Source organism: Corvus hawaiiensis, chromosome 4, assembly GCF_020740725.1.
Source record: "Corvus hawaiiensis isolate bCorHaw1 chromosome 4, bCorHaw1.pri.cur, whole genome shotgun sequence".
In the NCBI taxonomy this organism is placed as follows: Eukaryota; Metazoa; Chordata; class Aves; order Passeriformes; family Corvidae; genus Corvus; species Corvus hawaiiensis.
In genome coordinates this window covers 43,287,505-43,307,040 of record NC_063216.1, presented here as the reverse complement: position 1 = coordinate 43,307,040, position 19,536 = coordinate 43,287,505, and the positions used below count along the sequence as shown (strand labels likewise).

At 36.2% G+C, this 19,536-nt stretch overlaps 1 protein-coding gene across 1 annotated transcript in view; it reads left to right on the top strand.

The window, feature by feature from the left end:
• The window catches only part of TRHDE (thyrotropin releasing hormone degrading enzyme), a 209,236-nt gene that overhangs the window by 69,407 nt on the left and 120,293 nt on the right, over positions 1-19,536 (top strand). Inside the window, exons 4-5 of the mRNA XM_048300199.1 lie at positions 10,001-10,155; positions 16,326-16,439. Of these exons, the coding sequence (XP_048156156.1) occupies positions 10,001-10,155; positions 16,326-16,439 (269 nt within the window). The remainder of the gene's footprint in view (positions 1-10,000; positions 10,156-16,325; positions 16,440-19,536) is intronic.

Below are 19,536 nucleotides of genomic sequence, written 5' to 3'. Positions count from 1 at the left end.
CTTGGCATTTTCCTAATCTTTCCAAAGTTGTTGAATGCCTCTTGCTGCTCTCTCTTCCTTTATTTTCCCATATGAAATGTTACTCTGTAAAACTTGATACATTGTCTGTGCCGTCATAAGATTAATGCCTAACCTTTTCAAATGGCATCTGCCTGAATTTTGCATATTCATCTAACACAGGAAAACTTGGTATCAGTGGCCTCTCAAAATACTTCCTTTTGTAGGCAGTAAAAAAAAGTTCCAATTTTATGCAGGTTCTTTCTTGTGCAAAAGCAAGGGAAGATGTAGCTACTTTATGTTGTCTTATTTGTTATGTCCTGCAGTTGTCTTAACTCTGCTCTAACTTTGAGAACAGTGAGGCTGCAGTGGGGTTCAGCTGCTGCAAGCCCATTGTTATCCCAAAGTGGTTCATTACTGGTATGTTGGGATTATTGCTCTCAGCAGTCAGCAGTGAGCTGCATACATTGTATTTATTTAGATCTTTGGATAATGGAAGTAAAGATTGATACAGAATGTAAGCTCTGGTGGAGGTCACATTACACACTGAAAAAATGCAAATGAATTACTAAAGTGAGAGGAAAATGTTTTTATCCCCCACTGAAGTAAGAAGCTGCTTACCAGCCAGTTTAGCAGGGAAGATGTTTTTTAGTCTAATAAACAGATATTTGCATATCTAAGGAAGTGAACAAGCACTATTAAGAAAAATGGACAGACTGTGTCTCAAAAATGGAGGAGACAGAAGGAGTCAGGATGAAAGATGTAAGTCTGTTTAGATCTCAGGAACATTTCAAAGCCTGTTGTGATTTCACTGATGAAGGGATATGAAGATCTCAGAGGGAATGGAGAAGTGCACCTGAAAGTACTCAGTGAGAAGTTCATCTCTTGCAGATGAATTCTCAGACCGGAACTTGTGAATAATTTTTCAATGACTGGAGAAATGTGAAACATAAGATGTGCACAAGGATCTAAGCTGTGATTACCTCCTTGTCAGTGCCAGCTCAATATGGATGTAGGTATGGATCAGTGTAACTACATTAAACATAGATTTTGTCTGGTGGTAACTTTAGCAAGCATTCAGCAGCATTGTCAGGTATGAAAGTTATTGATAAAATGTATGACTGATTTTCTACCTAAATTTGGCTTAAATGTGATTTAAGGGAACTAACAAGGCATACTTTATACAAAAGTATAGCAATACCATACCCTGGGGCATTTGTGTATCATAAAAGTACAAAGGAAATACTAATAGGGGTAGGTATTGCTGTCATCATCCCCCTTGTCAGTATAGTCACTCCACTGGTGGAATGGAGAGATGTAATCCATCACCCTTTCAGTATTTTTCCCCCACTCTGACAAGGACTGTTGCTTGAACAGACTGTCACTGTATGTGCAGCTCCACATGTTCTCTGATCTCTGGATGATTTTCTATCTTGCGTTTATTTTCTGGTGAGATATTGGATTATCAATCTTACTCCCTGTGTCAGAGATCTGACTGATCTCTGTAAACTTTGTTCTGGACTAGATGGCTTGTGTTGTTTGCCAATCTCTGCTTTTCCTTTTTTTCTGAGGCAGTCAGGAGTCTGGTCCTGAAATACTTGTCCCAGGACTGTCCCAGCCTCTTTTGTTGTCAGCTCTGGTTAACTCCTTGCCAAACTTTAGTAGTATAATTAATTTGGTCTCGGTCACCAGCCTCTCTTTAGTGTGTTGCTCTTGTTTTGTAACTTCAGATAACAAATATTTCTTTCTAGGGTTTTTTATTTTTGCAGTTTGCAGTATTCAATTTTTGTGACAGATTTTCATGTTTGGGTTCTACTCTCTGAGTTAATTGAAACTATTAAACACTTGAAGTATGTCTGGAACCACAACTGTCAGAAATAAGGCTACTTTCTAATTACTGTCTTTCTTGTCACTAGTATCAGTTGCTTCCAGGTGCAGAACGAAGCACCATTTTCATCTCTTCCCATTGTTTTCCATGCTCAAAGAGATTTTCAGCTCTGGTGAAGGTTTCAGCTATTCTGCTTTTCCATCTTGCTAATTTCTTTTATTTCTTTTAATTACTTCCCCCATTCCCCCCCTTCCCCAGATAACCATGTGGTGTTGAGGAGTAAGTCTGGGCCCAGATGCTTAAAAAAAGAGCCTCTTGATTTGGAGACACATACTTGCTGCCTGCCTCTGCATAACAGGGTGTGTACTGAGTGGAGCCCATCACTCAGCCCTCCTGTGCCAGGAAAGTGAAGCTTCTTGGTGGTTTGGATCTTGGTGCTGCATTTTACTGTGGGAAATACAGGGTAACTGTGCAGAAGCATGATTTTTTTCTGTCGCAATCTTGCATACCTGCTTTTTAACTGTGATTTTTCACCTGTCATGAGTAGCTACACAGCACATGGTTGGCAGGCTGTGCCCATGCTGATAGGTAACAGAATGAAGTAGTAAATTCACTTAGTTAAATATCTCTAGGATATCTAAATGCATCAAGAAGTTCACCTTGGAGTTCTGTATTTTGATCCATCAGGGTGTAATTTGAGCCGCTTGTGAACATGGATTCTGTGACAAGACTTAGTTTACATGGTTGCATCCTTAGGTAAGAGTGGGAAGGAAAGAGTTTGAACTTGCATGAGGACAAAGTGAGTCTTCTGTTACTAGTATTTCTTTAGAATTCAAGATGATGGGTTTTTATTGTGATATAAATAATTATTTAAAAAAAATAATTTAATAAAGTGATGAATAGATTACTGTTTTTAGTGTTAAGATAGTAAAGTTTTATCCTGATCTACTCTATTGAGAGGATTTGCAAAAGAATGTAAGATAAACTCTGTTCTGGGACTTAGGATGCACAGCAAGATCTAAAAACAGTATCTCAGGAGCTATCCAGGACAGTCTATTTGCATTTCTTCATCTTACTCTGGAAGAGAGGATAAATAGATACAGTCCTCACAAAAACATTGCCTTCAGATGTAGTGAATATGATTAGGTACATCGTAATTTTATCTCCAGGTGAAATATAAGATACTGCTAGTGCTAAATAACTGCCCGTCTTCCCAAAATTCCTATTTCTACTTTCCGGGTTAAACTGTGCCCATCACCTGTGAATGTGATCTCACTTAAATGCAAATATAAAGGCATAAATCTTGGTATATAGAGTGTTGTGCTTATGCAGACATTCCTCTCTTTATTACTGTGAAGCAAATCAGTTTAATGTGTGCCAGATGAAAAAAAAAATTATCTCATTACTAGTCTTGAGTAGAATGGAGTTCTGGAGTTTCTGTGTACCTGCACCTTGATTTTGCAGCAAAGAGAAGGAATATGGCAGTGGCACTTGATCATTTTCTTTGCAGCAGCATTCATATTGATAGTGCTCAGTAATCAGTGTCGTGTTGTTTTCAACCATAGAATCCTCATGCTCTATTAACTCTGGTGGTAGGAAAATGGCTGTTGGCAATTTTCCATCATGTCAGTGCTCTTAGTATTTATGTTAGAAACAGTATTTATGAAGGCAGCAAAAATATTTCTTGTTTTTTCCTCTCTCCAGATATTTCTGTGTTGAGAGTTGGAATGTATTTTCTCTGTTCATCTATTGTTTATATACTGTAGGGGATACATATACAGTACTACCCCTGTTACCTGGAGTAAAAGAAACCTGAGCTCATTTCAGTCTGTGTCCCGGTTTGATCCGTACAACTCCCTGTTTGAATTCCCCCATAAGGCTGAAACTGAGAAAAAAAAGTTTATAAAGAAACTTCGTGAAAGATTTTTTTTTCCTTGTTTAATACTGTGCAGCAATAGATAATAATGATCTGTCCAGGTATTATTTTAAAAGTAGGGCATTGTTCTTGTGCAGATCAATACAACCAAGATGATGCACAATTCATCCTCAATGGGCGACTGCATTCATTTTTCATTTTAACATTGAATAATTTGATATACTTTGAAATAACAAAGCAATGATCTATGGACTGGGGGTATCAAAATTGAAAGCAATTTAATAATATGCATGTCAAATAAAATCAACAGATTTCTATTTTATTTTCTTAAACTATAAACTAGCTATCAGCCAGTGTCAAGGCTCAGTTGCTTGAAAACATAGCTAAGTTTTTCTTTCTGTGTTTCTGCATATTCTCTCTCCTTACCCTCCCCAGCTTTCTCTCCCACCTTTTCTTCCCTCTTGGACCCTTTAATATTCACATTGCATTAAACATCTGCTATATGTATCAAACACTCTGAGAATCCATCCATTGTTTATGTCAGTTAATGTTAAGTAATACTTTGTACAGCAATAAGAAGCAATAAAAAACCCAGCAATAAACTGCTGTGTGGAAGTGATTTCTCCTCAGGGTCTGCAACAAGCCATTCGATTTGACCGAAATAATGGCAAACAATTTTAGACCTTTGCATTAACTCTGCAGGCCAACGTCCACGTGGGTTGTTCAGTGTCAAGCTTACAGAAGGGTAGTGGGGGTGTAGTCCTAGAGGTAAAAACTGATGGGTGCCAGAATAAGCTGAACAGAAACGTTAATCAAAGATTTCCTGTGGGGGTGTCATCCAGGTTATTTGCGGCGTCTGTGTGTTTGAATACTTTACATGTGCTAAAACAGAAGAATACTGTTAAGTTTAAAGACCGGTAATTTAGGGTATTTAGGTCCTAACTGCCAAAAGTGAAATACAGAATTGATTTAGTTTTCAGGAATCGTGCACTGAGTACTTTCTGAAAATCGGGGGTCTCAAAGTGTATCAAGGAAAATATTAGCTTGAGAGAGCTTTTACCAATCCTGGGATGTTTGGGTTTTTTGGTGTGTCATCCTGTTGTGTCACGCCCCTGCCTTCCTTCTCCTTCCCCCCTATATCTTTTTAAGGGGATGAAAGTATATAGAGAAATTAGTTTTCCAGAACAAACTTCTCTGACATATACTAATCAAACAGTGCAGAAAAAAAAAATTCAGTAGCTAATTTAGATATTTCTTATAAGTACCATTATTATATGTTCTTTATCAGTAGAAATTTGGATATTTCTTACAATAACTACTGTTTGACTTCATGTTTTTTAATGAGAGCTGTCACTTTTTGTATTTGGCTTGTTCCTTAAAATCTGCATAAATCATGAAATGGTATTATGCTGTAGAAAAGCATCTTTTACTTAGTAAAACAAATTACTTTGATTAAGGAATCTGAGTGGCAGAAATATAAACCCTTCTGGTAAATAGTTTTTTTTTTTTTTTTTTTTTTTTTTCTATTGGTACAGTAGCATTCATTTAGGAAATTGCACAGGGCCTTTAGAGAGATTTATTAAAGCTATTGATTGCATTATGCAGTACTAGGAAAGGGCAAAAAACATACTTATGGCATGACTTAAATAAACTGACACTAGTCCATGCTTCCTCTTAATTCGTCGAATTTGTTGTCAAAAAAGTGGAAATGTGGAAATCCTGGGAGCAAGATACCTGCACCAATATCCTGAAGAAAGCCTCTGAAGAAATGACTGAAAATAATATTATGAGAGGCACATAGATAAATTCAAATTACTTTTCTAGTGTCATTTTTGTACCAAAAGTAGGGATTATAAGGGAAAAACATGGAGTTCATGGAGTGAACAGTTTATTCCCGCATGCCTCCTGTGTTTATTAAGGAAAATATATATGTAAAGATGCTTGACAGAAAATTCTTGTTTCTCACTCTGTGTTCTCATTTACAACTTGCAGTGTTTCAAGGGTCTCAGGTATTTATTTGGGAGACTTCTCATGTATGCTAACAGAAAATTTGCAGAAATAATTCATATATCTAGTTATTTTTTTTCCCCCCTTAGTAGGTGCTTTTTAACTTCCACTTTGAATATGAGAAAATTTAATACTGTCATATGTTCTGGGGTATCTAGCCCTTGGTTACATTACAACCAGCAGCTAAACCAAATAAGATTGCAGTACAGAATGTTAGTAAATGTGGATGTGGATGTCTCTTTGTGTTTATAGGCACACTCATATAAATATGTATAGTAAGGATGTGTGCCTGTTTTACCAATATCCTTGTCCAACTTCAAGTGGGGGTGGTTAAATGTAATGGAATCACAGTGATGAAGAAGGTGCTTTGATGTTTGCAAAAGAGTAGGGTGATAAAGGAGGGGAAAAGGCCCCACAAATTCATGGTACTCTGCGTGAGAGCTGGATCATTTTGCATTTAATCCTATCCTGTTCTAACCTCACTCTCATTTAAAGTAAGAGCGATGTTCCCAGTTGTATGCTTTGGGGAATATAATGGTTTTTAACAGAACCTAGAAGATACCATGATTGGCAAAGATTGAAAAACAGTATCATTTGTGCATATTGCACAGATACTAAGTTCATAGCTAAAAACCCCCATCAAATGTGTATTTGCTTTGGGACCAATTTAGGTGTGAAATTGCTAATTTCTATTTTGCACTGTGATGATAACTTGCTAGTAATGTCAGAGGATTATATTTTGATGTAAGCTCACATAGTTATGATGCCTTAATTAAGTGTTTGGAAAGAAATCAAGCTGTTGAGCTATGTACAATTTCTGTAACTTAATTTTTTTTCATGAAATTCACACAGATACGCATTTTTAAAAAACCCAAATGCTATTCTTGTATTCAAATAATTGTACTAGTATAACATGTTAGTGTGAAGCTTCAACACATTTTTTTCTTGTGATTTTATTTTAGCCATATAATTTTTACTTGTTGGTCATGAATTTAGTCTCTGTGAAGGCCAGGAGGTGGAAACCCTCCATTATTCCAGCACTACACCCGGCTCTGCATTGCTGTATCAGGAAATCTCAAGTAACAGTTTTATGATGCATGAGGATATTATTCTCTGCAAGCAGTAACACACATTTCTATTTCCCCAGCAATATCCACATAATCAAACATTCACAAGTGCTTTACAAAGAATTTAATTAAATAGTGTGGAGAGTGACTGGATGCAGCATGTACACAAGCTGTTATATATTCAGTAGTTCCCATTTTGCAGTTAGTGCAGAACACTTCCGTGCAGTAATGTGTGTGAATGATGTTTCCATCAAAATGTGCATCATCATTCCCCCTTTTGTAGCTTACTCCTTAAAAATGACACTAAAACCTTAACAGATGTCACCTCCAGGATCACAGGATACCTTGCTCAGGGCTCTAATGGCATGATAAACAGGGCAATACAAGTTCTCATGTTGAGACTTGAACGTCACACATTGTTCCTCTGAAATCAAACGTTTATTACTCCCCAGAGAAAGATATAGATTATTATGTCTTTTGCTACAAAACTAGATGTGTTTGGAATTTTATTTAAAGGTAGTAGAAATTTTTGAAGCCACCAAAGAGACTTGGATATTCAGAATTTAGATGTGGACAATAAGAAGCAAAAGTATCTTGTGATGATGAGTATTTTCAGAGACCATTCTGTCAGTCAGTGGAGGTTAAGAAAGCCTCTCCTTTGGCATTAAAGTGTATCAGACCATGTACTAGAAACAGTAGTGTGGTCCTACTGACTCAACATTATTGGTATGCTCATGTCACCTGCAAGGATTAGCATTCTGGAAACTGACAGGGTTATCTAATATGTTTTGTTTTCTCTCTTCAGAAAAGCCCTTTCAGCAGTACCTGATGCATGAAAGGACTTTCAGGCATGCAGAGCAATGGGGCTGTGTTGGAAGAAAGTGATTTAAAATATCCCTCTGTGGTTGCCTACCTGCATGGCAGTTATTTGTCCATCAGATTGGAAGGTTTTATTGGTGTTCTCAGTGCTATAAAGTATCAGTCTAAACCAGCAAAGCAATACCAACGACACAAATAGTGAAAGACAGTCTATAATTAGCCTGTAGATGTGTGAGGTGTGAGACCTCACCCTTGTTTCCCGGTTCCACAAGAGTTATTCCAGTTTATTACTGGATGACACTTACAACATCTATCCATTTTGACTGGAAAGAAAGACCGAAAACTACAACTGAGCCCAAAGGAGAATAAAGAGACGAAAGGATCAGTGAAAAGTACGAACCTGGTTTTTACTTTGTGCTAGTTCTGTTCTGTGTTTGAAGGAAAATGCTGAAAGCTTAATTGGGGTAAATAAGAACAGTATGCATCTTCTGAAGACACCTTTTGGAGGAAAGTTTAATTGGTGTAGGACAAGTTGCAGCTTTCTTTACAGAGTTGAGAATGGGAGAGATCCCTGTTTAATGTTAATGAAGATTTGCCGTTAACTTCAGTGATTCAACCCAGTAATGTTTTTGTCTTTTTTTTTTCCATCCCTATTCCTTCTTTGTATAGCAGGCAGGCAGTTTTTCATTTTGCATGTCATTTGTAAGAAATTGCAGTTATTCTAAAAAAATTGTACAGTTCAAGCTTCAACTGAAGAAGAAAAGGAAAGCACATAGTTTTGAATTTACTCACATGTCTAATCTTGAACACCACATTTTGGATTTTCACTTCATTTTGTTTAATTAGGCTCATGTTCTAATGTCTGCTTTTCTATAAAATATTTATTCTTTAGCATTTGAAGTGTGTCTCTGTGATTTGGATATTTTTTGCATGTATTTGGAAGTAGCTCTTAGACTTACCTAGCTTCCACTATGAGGCTGGTATTTTTATGCTTCTTAAAGCAGGCCCTTTTTAGGAATGCCACAATATAACCACATGCTCATTTCCCAGTATTTCAGTGGCAACTTCCTATGAATCTTGAAGTAGAGCTCCTGCAGTCTGTTCTCCAAGCCAATTCCAACACATGCATTGGCAACCCAAAACAGACAAACCTAGGAGAGGTTATTACAGTGCTGTAATACAATTTAGAGTATTACTTAGAATAATTAGGTCAGAATTTCTCTTTTTCATGTTAGGAAGTCTCCCAGTGAAGGACCATCTAGATAGACTTGTGATAACTGCTAATGAACTTGGTTTGGAAACAGAAGTAGTAGAGGCAAATGAGAGAGGAGTGTGGCAGCCCAGCTAATTAATTGAGAAGTCAGGCTAATTAGTTTGACTGGAGGGAGCACCATGCTGATGTAACATTGTAGCTTCCAAAATTCTGTCTGATTTGTACATGGGTTGCACTGGGCTTCTGATAGACAAGTTGGTTTTGGGCTCTTTTCAGATGTTTTTTGCTGTGAAGCAGCATTGTGCATTGGTTCATTCTGTGTGGAAATTTACTGTAATTTTAGATTTCTTTCCAGACTGATAGTCAATTTAGTTCTTTTCAATCTTCTGCAGTAAGATTTTTCTAAGACATGTATTGTGGTATTGTCTTGTTCAACCTCTTGCCACTGAAAGAGATTCCTTGGTGCTTTTTTTTTTTTTCCTTGATGAAGGACTGTCCCATCTTGTTCCTAATGTTTTCTTACTGAAAACTGAAGTAATGCTCCGGAAGTTGTGTATGGTTCCATTGTTCCAGCTGGCAGGGCTGAGAGGTGGCTCTCAGCAGTCTTGCTCCCCGAGGATGTGTGCTAGCAACAGTGCACACTGGAAGGTGCCTTGTTTATTAAGAACTGGGCATTCTGAACAGTTTACCATTTTTCTTGATGTTATGAAACAGTATTTCTTCAGTGCACCCCTTAATGTCAGTCATTACATACAGTTTGATGTGTAAGATGTTCATAAAGGAGGTGCTTTAATGAAAAGATAAAAAATACTTGTGGTAAAAGTGTGTGTTACTGTGCTGATGTGGTATAGTAAACATGAGAAGCAGTATCAAACCTAGAAGTAAATGAACAAGGTGTTGTAAATAAGCTGGATTCTGTATAGAAAGCTTCACTAGAAATATTAAGTATTGTATTACATCAATAACATGGTAATCATTTGTGAGCAGATAATGGTGTAAGATAAAAATGAGTATTTTATTAATGTTTCCTAAGAAATACTACTAAAAAGCTGAAATTAAGGTTTTGTTTTGTTTTTTTTTTCCCATGTACATAGTTTAAAATGCTTTTAGTGATGATTTATGGTCCTTCTTACAATAGTTCTTCAGCATAGTAGTTCCCACAAGGAGTTAACATACATTATTTCTATTTCTAGATCTGTTAGCTGTGCCTAAGCATCCATATGCTGCTATGGAAAACTGGGGACTGAGTGTTTTCGTGGAGCAAAGGATACTGCTAGATCCAAGCATTTCTTCTATTTTATACCTACTGGATGTCACCATGGTCATTGTACATGAGCTATGTCATCAGGTATTAAAGGTGTTCATGTATTTGATCTTAATCTCAGAAACCGTGCACTCCTTTTCAGAACTGAAAATGAATTTGTATTGTACATATGGATGGTTGTGATTTCTATTGTAACTGGAATCCATATAACATGGAGGTCTGTAAGACACATCCCTACAATACAGAAACTGTGAAGACTCAAAATAGAGATAGAAGAGAAAATGGGTAGCAATGAACAGGTTCCCTGTCTTATCTAGCGTTATATTCTGTGTTTGTGTGTCAGGGTATTTGTTGCTGATATGTAGAATAAATATGTTGATAGCAGATTTGTGCTAAGTTTCATGTTCATGTAAAAAAAAAATTTTGGCTGAAGTCAGTTTGGTGGTAGTCTTTTTCTTCTGTCACATATACACATCCGTTTTCTTTTTCTTTCCACATCTTTTTGCAATTTGGTATTGACCCTTTTTGTTCACTAATGGTGGATAAGCGTGTCTTTATGTGTGCAGAAACTATTGTGTCAATAAGAAAACTTAAAATAATAAACCCGTATTACAATTTATTTTACGTTTTTCCCATCTTCTTATCTCAAACTAAACACGTTACAAGTGTTAGGAATATTGAATTCAATGCAAATGCTATTGAAGACATTTGCTACAGGGGCAGGAAATGCTTTCTTACACTCATAAGAGGCATAATCATAGCCTTCAGGTTAAAATGAATGAAATCCTACTGTGTAATCACCATGGCTTACATCTGTGACTTTACACAGTATTCTTTAAAGGCAATTCAAATTCTTAACACTTTCTGCAAATAAAAAGTACCATGTAAAAGGGAGCCATTGTAATGGCGTTCTGGCAGATGAACATGAAAATAATGTTTGGTTCATATTCGTGTTTCACATTAAATTGGCCGATGAATATGAAGTCCTCAACTAAAACATGAAATTTTTATTTAAAGCTACTGGTAATTTTATCTTGATACTATCATCTGATTTTGCTATAAGCTCTTCACTGTGCAGTACAATAGAGTAGTACATGGTTCTGCTAGAAAAATTACAGTGCCTTAGGAATCATGTGTGGAAAAGATACATTAGGTCATCCAGTCCCAGCTCCTGTGAGTATTAGATTTTTCCATGTGGTGTGTTTGTAGTGCCGGGTTCAGTGCTCCCGATTACAGGGTTATATGGCTTCCCTTAAAACCTTTTGATTAAATCTGATAGTAAGTAAGTTTTTCGAAGTGTTCAGCTTAAGTCGTGGTTTTTCTGAAGTCCTTCTGTAGATGCTGAAAAGGCTGGCAGAGAAATTTTCCTATTTTTTACAGCTGCTTGGAAAGTCTCCTTTCTCATGCAAGCTAGCTGTCAACAGTGTAGAGGGTTTTGTAAACCAAGGCTTTATCCCACAGGTGCAAACTTGTTATGCACAGTCTTGTTTTCCACACTGAAGAAAATATTTTGAAATAGGTGTCGTAGCATTCAGCCAATCACTCTGGGAGGCATATGGTCAAGCACCCAATAATGTTATACCACTTTTGCAAATAATGCTATGTAAATGAGTCTGTAATTAATTAAATAATCCCATTTTATCCTGAATTCATATCGTGATTTCTCGCCATCCCTACGGACAACAGCGACATCCTTCCATTACTTCCAGTTATTCTTTGCACTGCTTTGATAATTTCCTGTACTTCCAGAGCAACTTATATCTCAGATGTGGACAATTATCACATCAGTAACTGGCCAAGTTTGTTTATTTGATCTTATAGAAACTAAAGCCTTTTCACATTGTTCTGGGAATTTTAGAGGATCATGAAGAGGGCAAAAACTATAGCTGAATTTATTTTAGGGTAGAAATATGATCATAAGGTAGATTTAAATGACCTTAAAATTGCAGATGAGGAGGTTTACTTGATGTCCATGTAGATATTACTTCCAGTGCTGTTGGCTTAATTAAAAGTAACTTCATCTGTTCCTCTTGCTGCTGTTTCTGTTTCAGTGCCATGCAGATCAGGTCTTTGCTCAGCTGCTTCACTGGATAACTAGACAAGATAGAAAATAGTCAAGTTAAAGAACTGTTATTTCTACTTTTTGGATACAGAATAGAGTCACACGGAATATGGATTGTTCACCTGCAAGTAATGTTTAAAGGGAGAAACACTCAAAAAATATAACCTAAAAAACACTGTCTAGCACCTCCATCACATTGCCTTTATTTAGCTCTTTTTGCTACTTCTATCTTACCATACTCAGAAGCCCCTCAAGGAACTCTAAACAATACTATCTTAGCTGAAAATGTACTGAACCGAGACCAGGTTGGGTCCAGGATCTCTTGCCTCTGCTGTTAGCCTGTGGTGACACATGAATATTCTTCCCCTTCACTCATTTTTCCACATAGAGTGACAGAAATTAATCAAAATCTCTCTGGTGCAAGCAAAGCTAGAGTCCACATCTCAAGTTTTACTTTTTATTTATTGATTTTTTTTTTTTAAATTTCAGGGAAGGGGAAATGGAACTCTTTTAAAATATGGGGTTTTTAAATTTATTTTAATTTTTTTTTAAGAATTGTGTCATTGTCTGATTTCCCTGACTTTAAACCCATGACTTCAAGATTTATGGAACGTATCTGGGCATGTAGTAAACTGATCTGCATGAGACCCCTGTTACTTAGAGTAACACAGCGATTGCTTTGCTAATGTTGTTTACAAGGTTAGAGAAATCAGATGAATATTAAAAATCCAGATTGTTGCCTTTAGATTTGACTGTTTAAAAATTGTAATTACCAAACCTGCTGTGTATTAATGCTTGAGCACAGTGCTCAGGACAGACAGAAAATGAGAGGCAGCATTGCAAAAGGACAAATTCTGTGGTTGCTAAAATACAGGTAAAAATTGTGTAAGAAAGAATTTTATGTCCAGTTCCTTCACAGCTGACTTTGTCATGCTTGACCTGGTATTTTAGATACATGTCTTAGGAGAGATACGTGAAAATTACTTAGGTAGTTTTGGTTCAGTAATTTTGTAGGGTGCTATTCCTTTGATATTTCAGCTTGAGTGTTTTCTCAGAATATTTTATTTATTTAATTAAAAAAAAAAAAAAAAAAGATTGTATGAGTGTTTTGGCATAAATGCCTGTCCTCCAAGCTCCAAACCATGAGCTGGTCAAAACATATGTATTTCTACCAGCTTAATTGGATAGCTTGACGTAATTACCATAATTTATTAAAATAATTCTGTTAAGGTAGTAATCAGTTTTATATGCATATCGTAGATCAGTTCCACCTACAGCCTTTGAAGAAAGAGTCATTTGAATTTATGCATCATGATTTTTTGTGATAGTTTTTCCACCTGAGCACAAAACTTGGTGTGACAGATTGACTTACGGAGGCATGAAAGCAGAAAGAAAATTAAAAACTTTGGAATCAACATTTTTTAAAAATATTCTGTAAAGAAAACATATAGGAAAGAGTGTCCTTTCAGTGTATCTGTAAATTAAATACCTTCTACATGTCAGGTTGAACATAATACCTGAGGGAGATGAGAAATTTATGTGATCAATGCATTTCAAAATGAAGTGATGGTCGTCACTCCAGGCAGATAGAGCTCATAGTCATATACACAAATAAATAAATAATCACTTAAAGAAATTAAATGCTTTACTTACAGTTTTCCTTTCAGACATGTAACACCTGGGAAGATAATAGCACCTTTCTGCTGGAAATTCTGGCTTTCTTACTTGCAGCCTCTGGGTATTGCTCCTGTCTCTGACATCCATAACCCTCTCTGATACTGTTCAAAAGTAGTTAAGCAAATTCCCTACATTTTCGTACTGATATCACATGCTGTTTTAATGACTTTAAAACGTTTCTTCCTTTAGGTGGATAATTAAACAAATCATTTTAGTTGTATCATTAATAAATGAACCCAGAAAACTCACAAAGGAGTAGAAGAAATTCTCTTTTGTGACATCATAAATTGATGTCATTAATTCAAATGACTGGACAAGGTATTATGAACTTCACAACCATTATTTTTTTTAAATCTCTCTGACTAGTCATAGTTCAAAATGACTATTCTACTACTGGTTTTATATTTGTTCAGTAGTACTCTTGCAATTCAGGAAATGAACTCTATGCTGTTGTATTTAGTCATTAGAAGTCATTTAAGCAACCTACTCTAGTATGAATTTAACTTCCGTACTTCTTGGTGTATGAAAGTTATATTCATTTCAATGTTTCAAATTCTGAAAATGCATTAGCTGTGTGAATGTATTTCCAGTATTTCTTTGTCTTTTCAGTTAAATGTTCTTAAGATCAGGATCTATGTTTAGTGGCCCTGTAGAGAGTTAATTTATTGATAGCCTTCAATTACATGATGAATACTGAGTGTGCATTAAGTTTAGCTTCACATGGTGTATGAATATGACTTCTATCAGCCTCAGCTTTTCTCTCTGGATTCTTAAGTTGATTGTCAGTGACATTCATTGCCACGTTTTTCTTCATTGAAATTCTATTTGCTGAACCTTATATGGCCATGTGGTAATAATCTTCCTGCTAGTCTGGTGTTTGCCTGCTAGCCTGTTGCTTGAAGCTCTGGTGTTCACTTCAGTACGGATCCTCGTTGCAGCATTGATCCTTCTGTGGTGTCATTTGCACTCCACAAAGGCATGCACAGAAGTGACATCTTTCATTCAGGTCCCAGACAAAGCCTTCAGACAAGCCAGCTGTCATGAAATCAAACTGCTTATGGGCCAACTCCACTTTCATTCATTCCTCACTCTCCTTACAGTTCAGCATCACTTCCTTTGCTCCGAGTCTCTCCCTCTAGAATACTTAATTGCTGCTCCCTCTCTGTGTATTTTTAGAGCTTGCTTACACGTGAAAGCTCAAAATTATCTCTGTTGATTATGAATTTAAGTTCTATAAATATGAAGAGAAAACTGGCAGATAATTTTACTTGAAGTTTTGATATTTGTTTGGCAGAAGAGAGGCTACAGAGAGTGTGAAATATGTTTTCATAATACTATGTTTCTGTTTTTACCACTTGTGTAACATTACTTGGGTTGCACATTACAATCATGTAAATCATTTAAATAATCATTTGAACAGGGTCATCCATCAGCAGACAAATATATGACATCTGATTCCCTGTGAATTCTTGTCCTCATCCATCTTCCAGTGATCATCCTTGCTCTGTGTAAAATCCCTCTGACACCTTCATGTCCTGTACTGTGAGATTTGTCTGTTGAGGTCTTAGTGAGCAGAGTATGTAATTGTCGTGTTCTTGCCTTCAGCTCAGCTCAGACCCTTCTCCTCTTTTCAGTTGATGATCATTATGTACTTATGGAATTTATGGAGTTTAGTTATCCTTGTGATTTCTGTCCTCCTTGCTAAATTACATTGAAGTCAGTGGGGATGTTGAAGAACCACCTGGAGGAAATGGGAGAGACAGGCAGCTCAAGTAGGGTTGCCTTGTATATACACAGGTGGGCTGTGCCGTTTCAGAAACCTCTGCTTCTGGTTGCTGTTTGGGAAGGCTGCAGATGTCCTATAAGTTGTGTATGAAATTTCCTAGGCCTTCGTGAGTATCTCACATACCCTAGTGTGTTCTCTAACTGGCATTAACTACCTGCTTTTAGGCATCTGAGTCCTACCCACAGAGAGATGGCATTGTTTAAAGCTGGTTTCCCTAGGAAACCTGCCAAGGAGAGGAGCATCAGCAGTATTGTAAAGCTTATTGGGCAGACAGTGAGGAGAAAGAAACGCTAAAATTTAGGTCTGGGGTGGAGAATGCGTTCCCATTTTCACATGTATGCTTTTCAATATTCACACTATATAATGAAGTTTCCATGTAATGGATCAGATTACTTGAGTTAGAAGCCTTTTTCTGTCCAGTGTCTCTGTTAGTCTCTTAAACCTAGGTGAGCATCTATTTCAGAGAACTGAAGTTGACACTGAATACTGTCCTCAATGCTTTTTTTCCCCTGCTTGTTCTTTTCTAATTTTTTACTTCATTAACTTGTGCATCCTGTAACACTGAATTAATTAGAACAAGAAAAATACAGTTAGTGAGTTTCAGTGGGTGGTAAGTACTACTGTTTTTATTAATATGTGTAGAGAATGTGTTTGTCTAAATGAAATATGTGCAAGCATGGTTTCCTAAAGGTTGTTAAAGTTGTTCATTTGAACTTTTTGGTGTTGCAGTGGTTTGGTGACCTTGTGACTCCAGTTTGGTGGGAGGATGTGTGGTTGAAAGAAGGTTTTGCTCACTATTTTGAATTTGTTGGGACAGACTACCTCTACCCAGGATGGAACATGGTAAGTCAGTTCTGTTTTGTTATGTGGAGACTCCACAGAGAAGTTGCTCTGCTGTTAGACTCCTGCTTCTGTTATAGACAGGGACTGCTGAAAAATACCAAATGATGCATGCAAGTATCAGATGTTGAATGAAGCAAAATCACTAGGTGTGAAATAATTTGACAGCATTCCAAAAGTGTAATCTGCAATCTATTGCAGAAGAAATAATGTCATGTCTATCATAACCCAGCATTAAATTAGCTATTGTCTCTCTGCTCAGAAATATTTTGGATTAAAGCAGTTATGATTTAACATGGACTGTTTTTAAAACATTGAGAATATTGAATTTTATCCACAAGATAAATTGGAAAGAACTGTTTGGCTAAAGCATTCTATAAAACTGAGCGTATTTTTTTCTTACAGTATTCTGTTCTCCTCTCCCTAAATATATTCTTTTTATCTTCCTGGTATTGTTTGGGTATCTAGAGTAAATGCTAAATTAAATGGGTTGCATGAATTGAGAATCTAGGTTTTGGTATCGTTTCTAGCCGTACACAGTTGGACATACTTTTCCAACCAGTGTGCAAATACTGGAGCTCTCTGAGGGAACTGGGAATTCCAAGCTGGGACATTATTCTGGAGTTCTTCTGTTATATCACGTTGTACCTAGTTAGTTTATATGAAGTGCTGTAGTCCAGCTATATTGTATTTATAAGAAAAATAAGAGAGATGAGACCTCAGTACAAGGAAATCAGGTATGACACTATGTTTAAGGTTCCTATAGAGATTTTGTCTATTGGAGGCATGTTTATGTTTGCTAACCTTGCGTGTTCACACATTTAATTACATGGCAGAATATTTATTATAGATCGCTGTTGCCTGACAGAGATTTTTTGGGGCTTGGATGTTTTGCTTAAACTCTTAAAAACTGACTTCTGAATTTTTTTCCCCATTTCTGTGTGCTTTCTTGAATATACTTATTCCATTAACTTTCGTGTGCCATAAAATGAAGATGCTATAATTATGAGTTAAAGCTAATTAAAAAAAAATTCTTGTATACAGGTTAGTCTTGAGTTACTTATGCTTCTTGTGAAATTTGGATTCTTTGTAGTATTTTAAATTTTTCTTTCAGGTGTCAATTTTGGTTTATAATTGCATTATGAAAAGGAAAACAAGTCTTTATCTGAACTGACAACTGTCTTGCATAGGTAGGCTTGTGGGTTTACCTGGCTTTGGCTATATTAAAACTCATTCTATTAATCTTTATGAAGAACACAACCTGAATTACAATGTAAGGGTTCTAATTATGAATGCAATGAAATCTGGCAGGCCTTTGTGATTTTAGCATAGCAAAGTGTCATAGATGACAACATTTATACACTGAATTTTATCTTCAAATTATCAGTCATTTGTTCTTCACATAATCAGTCTAACAAATTCGGAATAACTTTGCTTTAGAAGTCATTTGGAATATAGTATATTTGCTTGAAATTTCTGTGGAATGAATATAATGTTCACTGTTAAGCAAATAACATGCCCATGATGTGAAATCTTGGCATCTTAGCAGAATACAAGCAAGAAGAGTGGATTGAACAAAGGATGGCAGTTAAACTGGGAAATCAGAAATGTGCTGCATAAATTAGAATTAACTGCAGTAATATTGCTGATATTGCTGTGCCTGAAAAAGTATTAATCTGTCAAGTTTTTCCTTAAATTAAAAAGAAGGGAGGCATAAACTGTTCATAAGGCTTTGGATATCTTTGGCTTTTGATATAAAAATGATTGTACTGACATATTTAAATGATGAGAAAATGAGATGAAACTCATAATGAGTTAAACATGCTTCATTCTTTTGCAGACTAGAGTAGGAATCAATACTGTCATGCTTCACACGTTTATTACAGAGATTGTAGGAAGAGGAAGCAAAAGTTAGAGTTACTGATATTTGTCTTCCTGGAAATACTGTTATTGTTATAAAGTGCATTTGCTGTTTGAACATATTGACTGACACTTGTAAACTCGAAAAAATTAAAGTGATCATGTATGAAAAGAGAAACATTTCCAAACAACTAACTGTTTTTCAGAAGACAAGGATGAAGTACAAGTTGCAAAAACGAGAACTACAAACCTTATTTTTTGTCATGATGGCCAAGCAGTACAATATTCCAGAATTCTGGTTGGTGTTTTGTCAGCAGTAATTCATACCTTTGAAATACAAATAAAAAAAAGTATGGTGTATGTTACCACAGCTCTTTGTGTCAGGAAAATAGAGTAATAGACCAAAATCCTCTTTATTTTTAAAGAATTGGGAAAGTTGGGTAGCTAAGTTTTTTCTCGCATAGTTCTGAAATATTAACCTTGGAAGTTTGCTCAAGAAGCCCATGGATTAAAATTTCAAATTCAGCTTATTTTCAGCTTACTAAAGTATTTTTTTGTCACGTTCTTTTTTGGATAAATGTAGAAACAGAAGACTGGTAGTCCATTTCAGAAAAAGGACATTTGTTTGGAAATGCAACTTGGGCAATATGTATACATTTGAAAATATTGAATCTATCTACAGCTTCCTCTCTAAGTTGTTGGATCTTTATAGGCTACAGGCACATAAGCTTTCACCATTAAGGCTTATAAACCCCTAAAGTCTTGATACTACGGGTCTGAAGGTGCTTCTTTTTTAGCAGAGCTGAACATTTTTCAGCGTCCATCTTATGTGGCATTCACAGCCTTGCTATGGCTGAACCTGAGACTCTTGAGAGGAGCTGTCAAGCGTGTTCACACCATTATTACTTAAACCAACAGCACCAAGTTCTGCACAAAATGGAGATCCATGGTTTTTTGTCTGAAATCCATTTCTTGGCTTTCCCTTCTTCTCTAGGTTCTTTAGCTTGCTTAAATATTTCTTCCCCCTGCCATTTTTAATTTTATCAGGTTTTCTTCAATTGTCTTGTAGACTCTTTTACAACAGGAAAGATGAATGGATAACAGTGATAACTGCCATGGAGCTGCAATACTTTATTGACTATTCCAACAGGTCTGGAATTTCTTGTGTTTTCCAGAAGGCATTTACTGCCATACTTCATCTTGCTTGCATAATCTTAATGAAAAAGGAAATCCAGTCCTT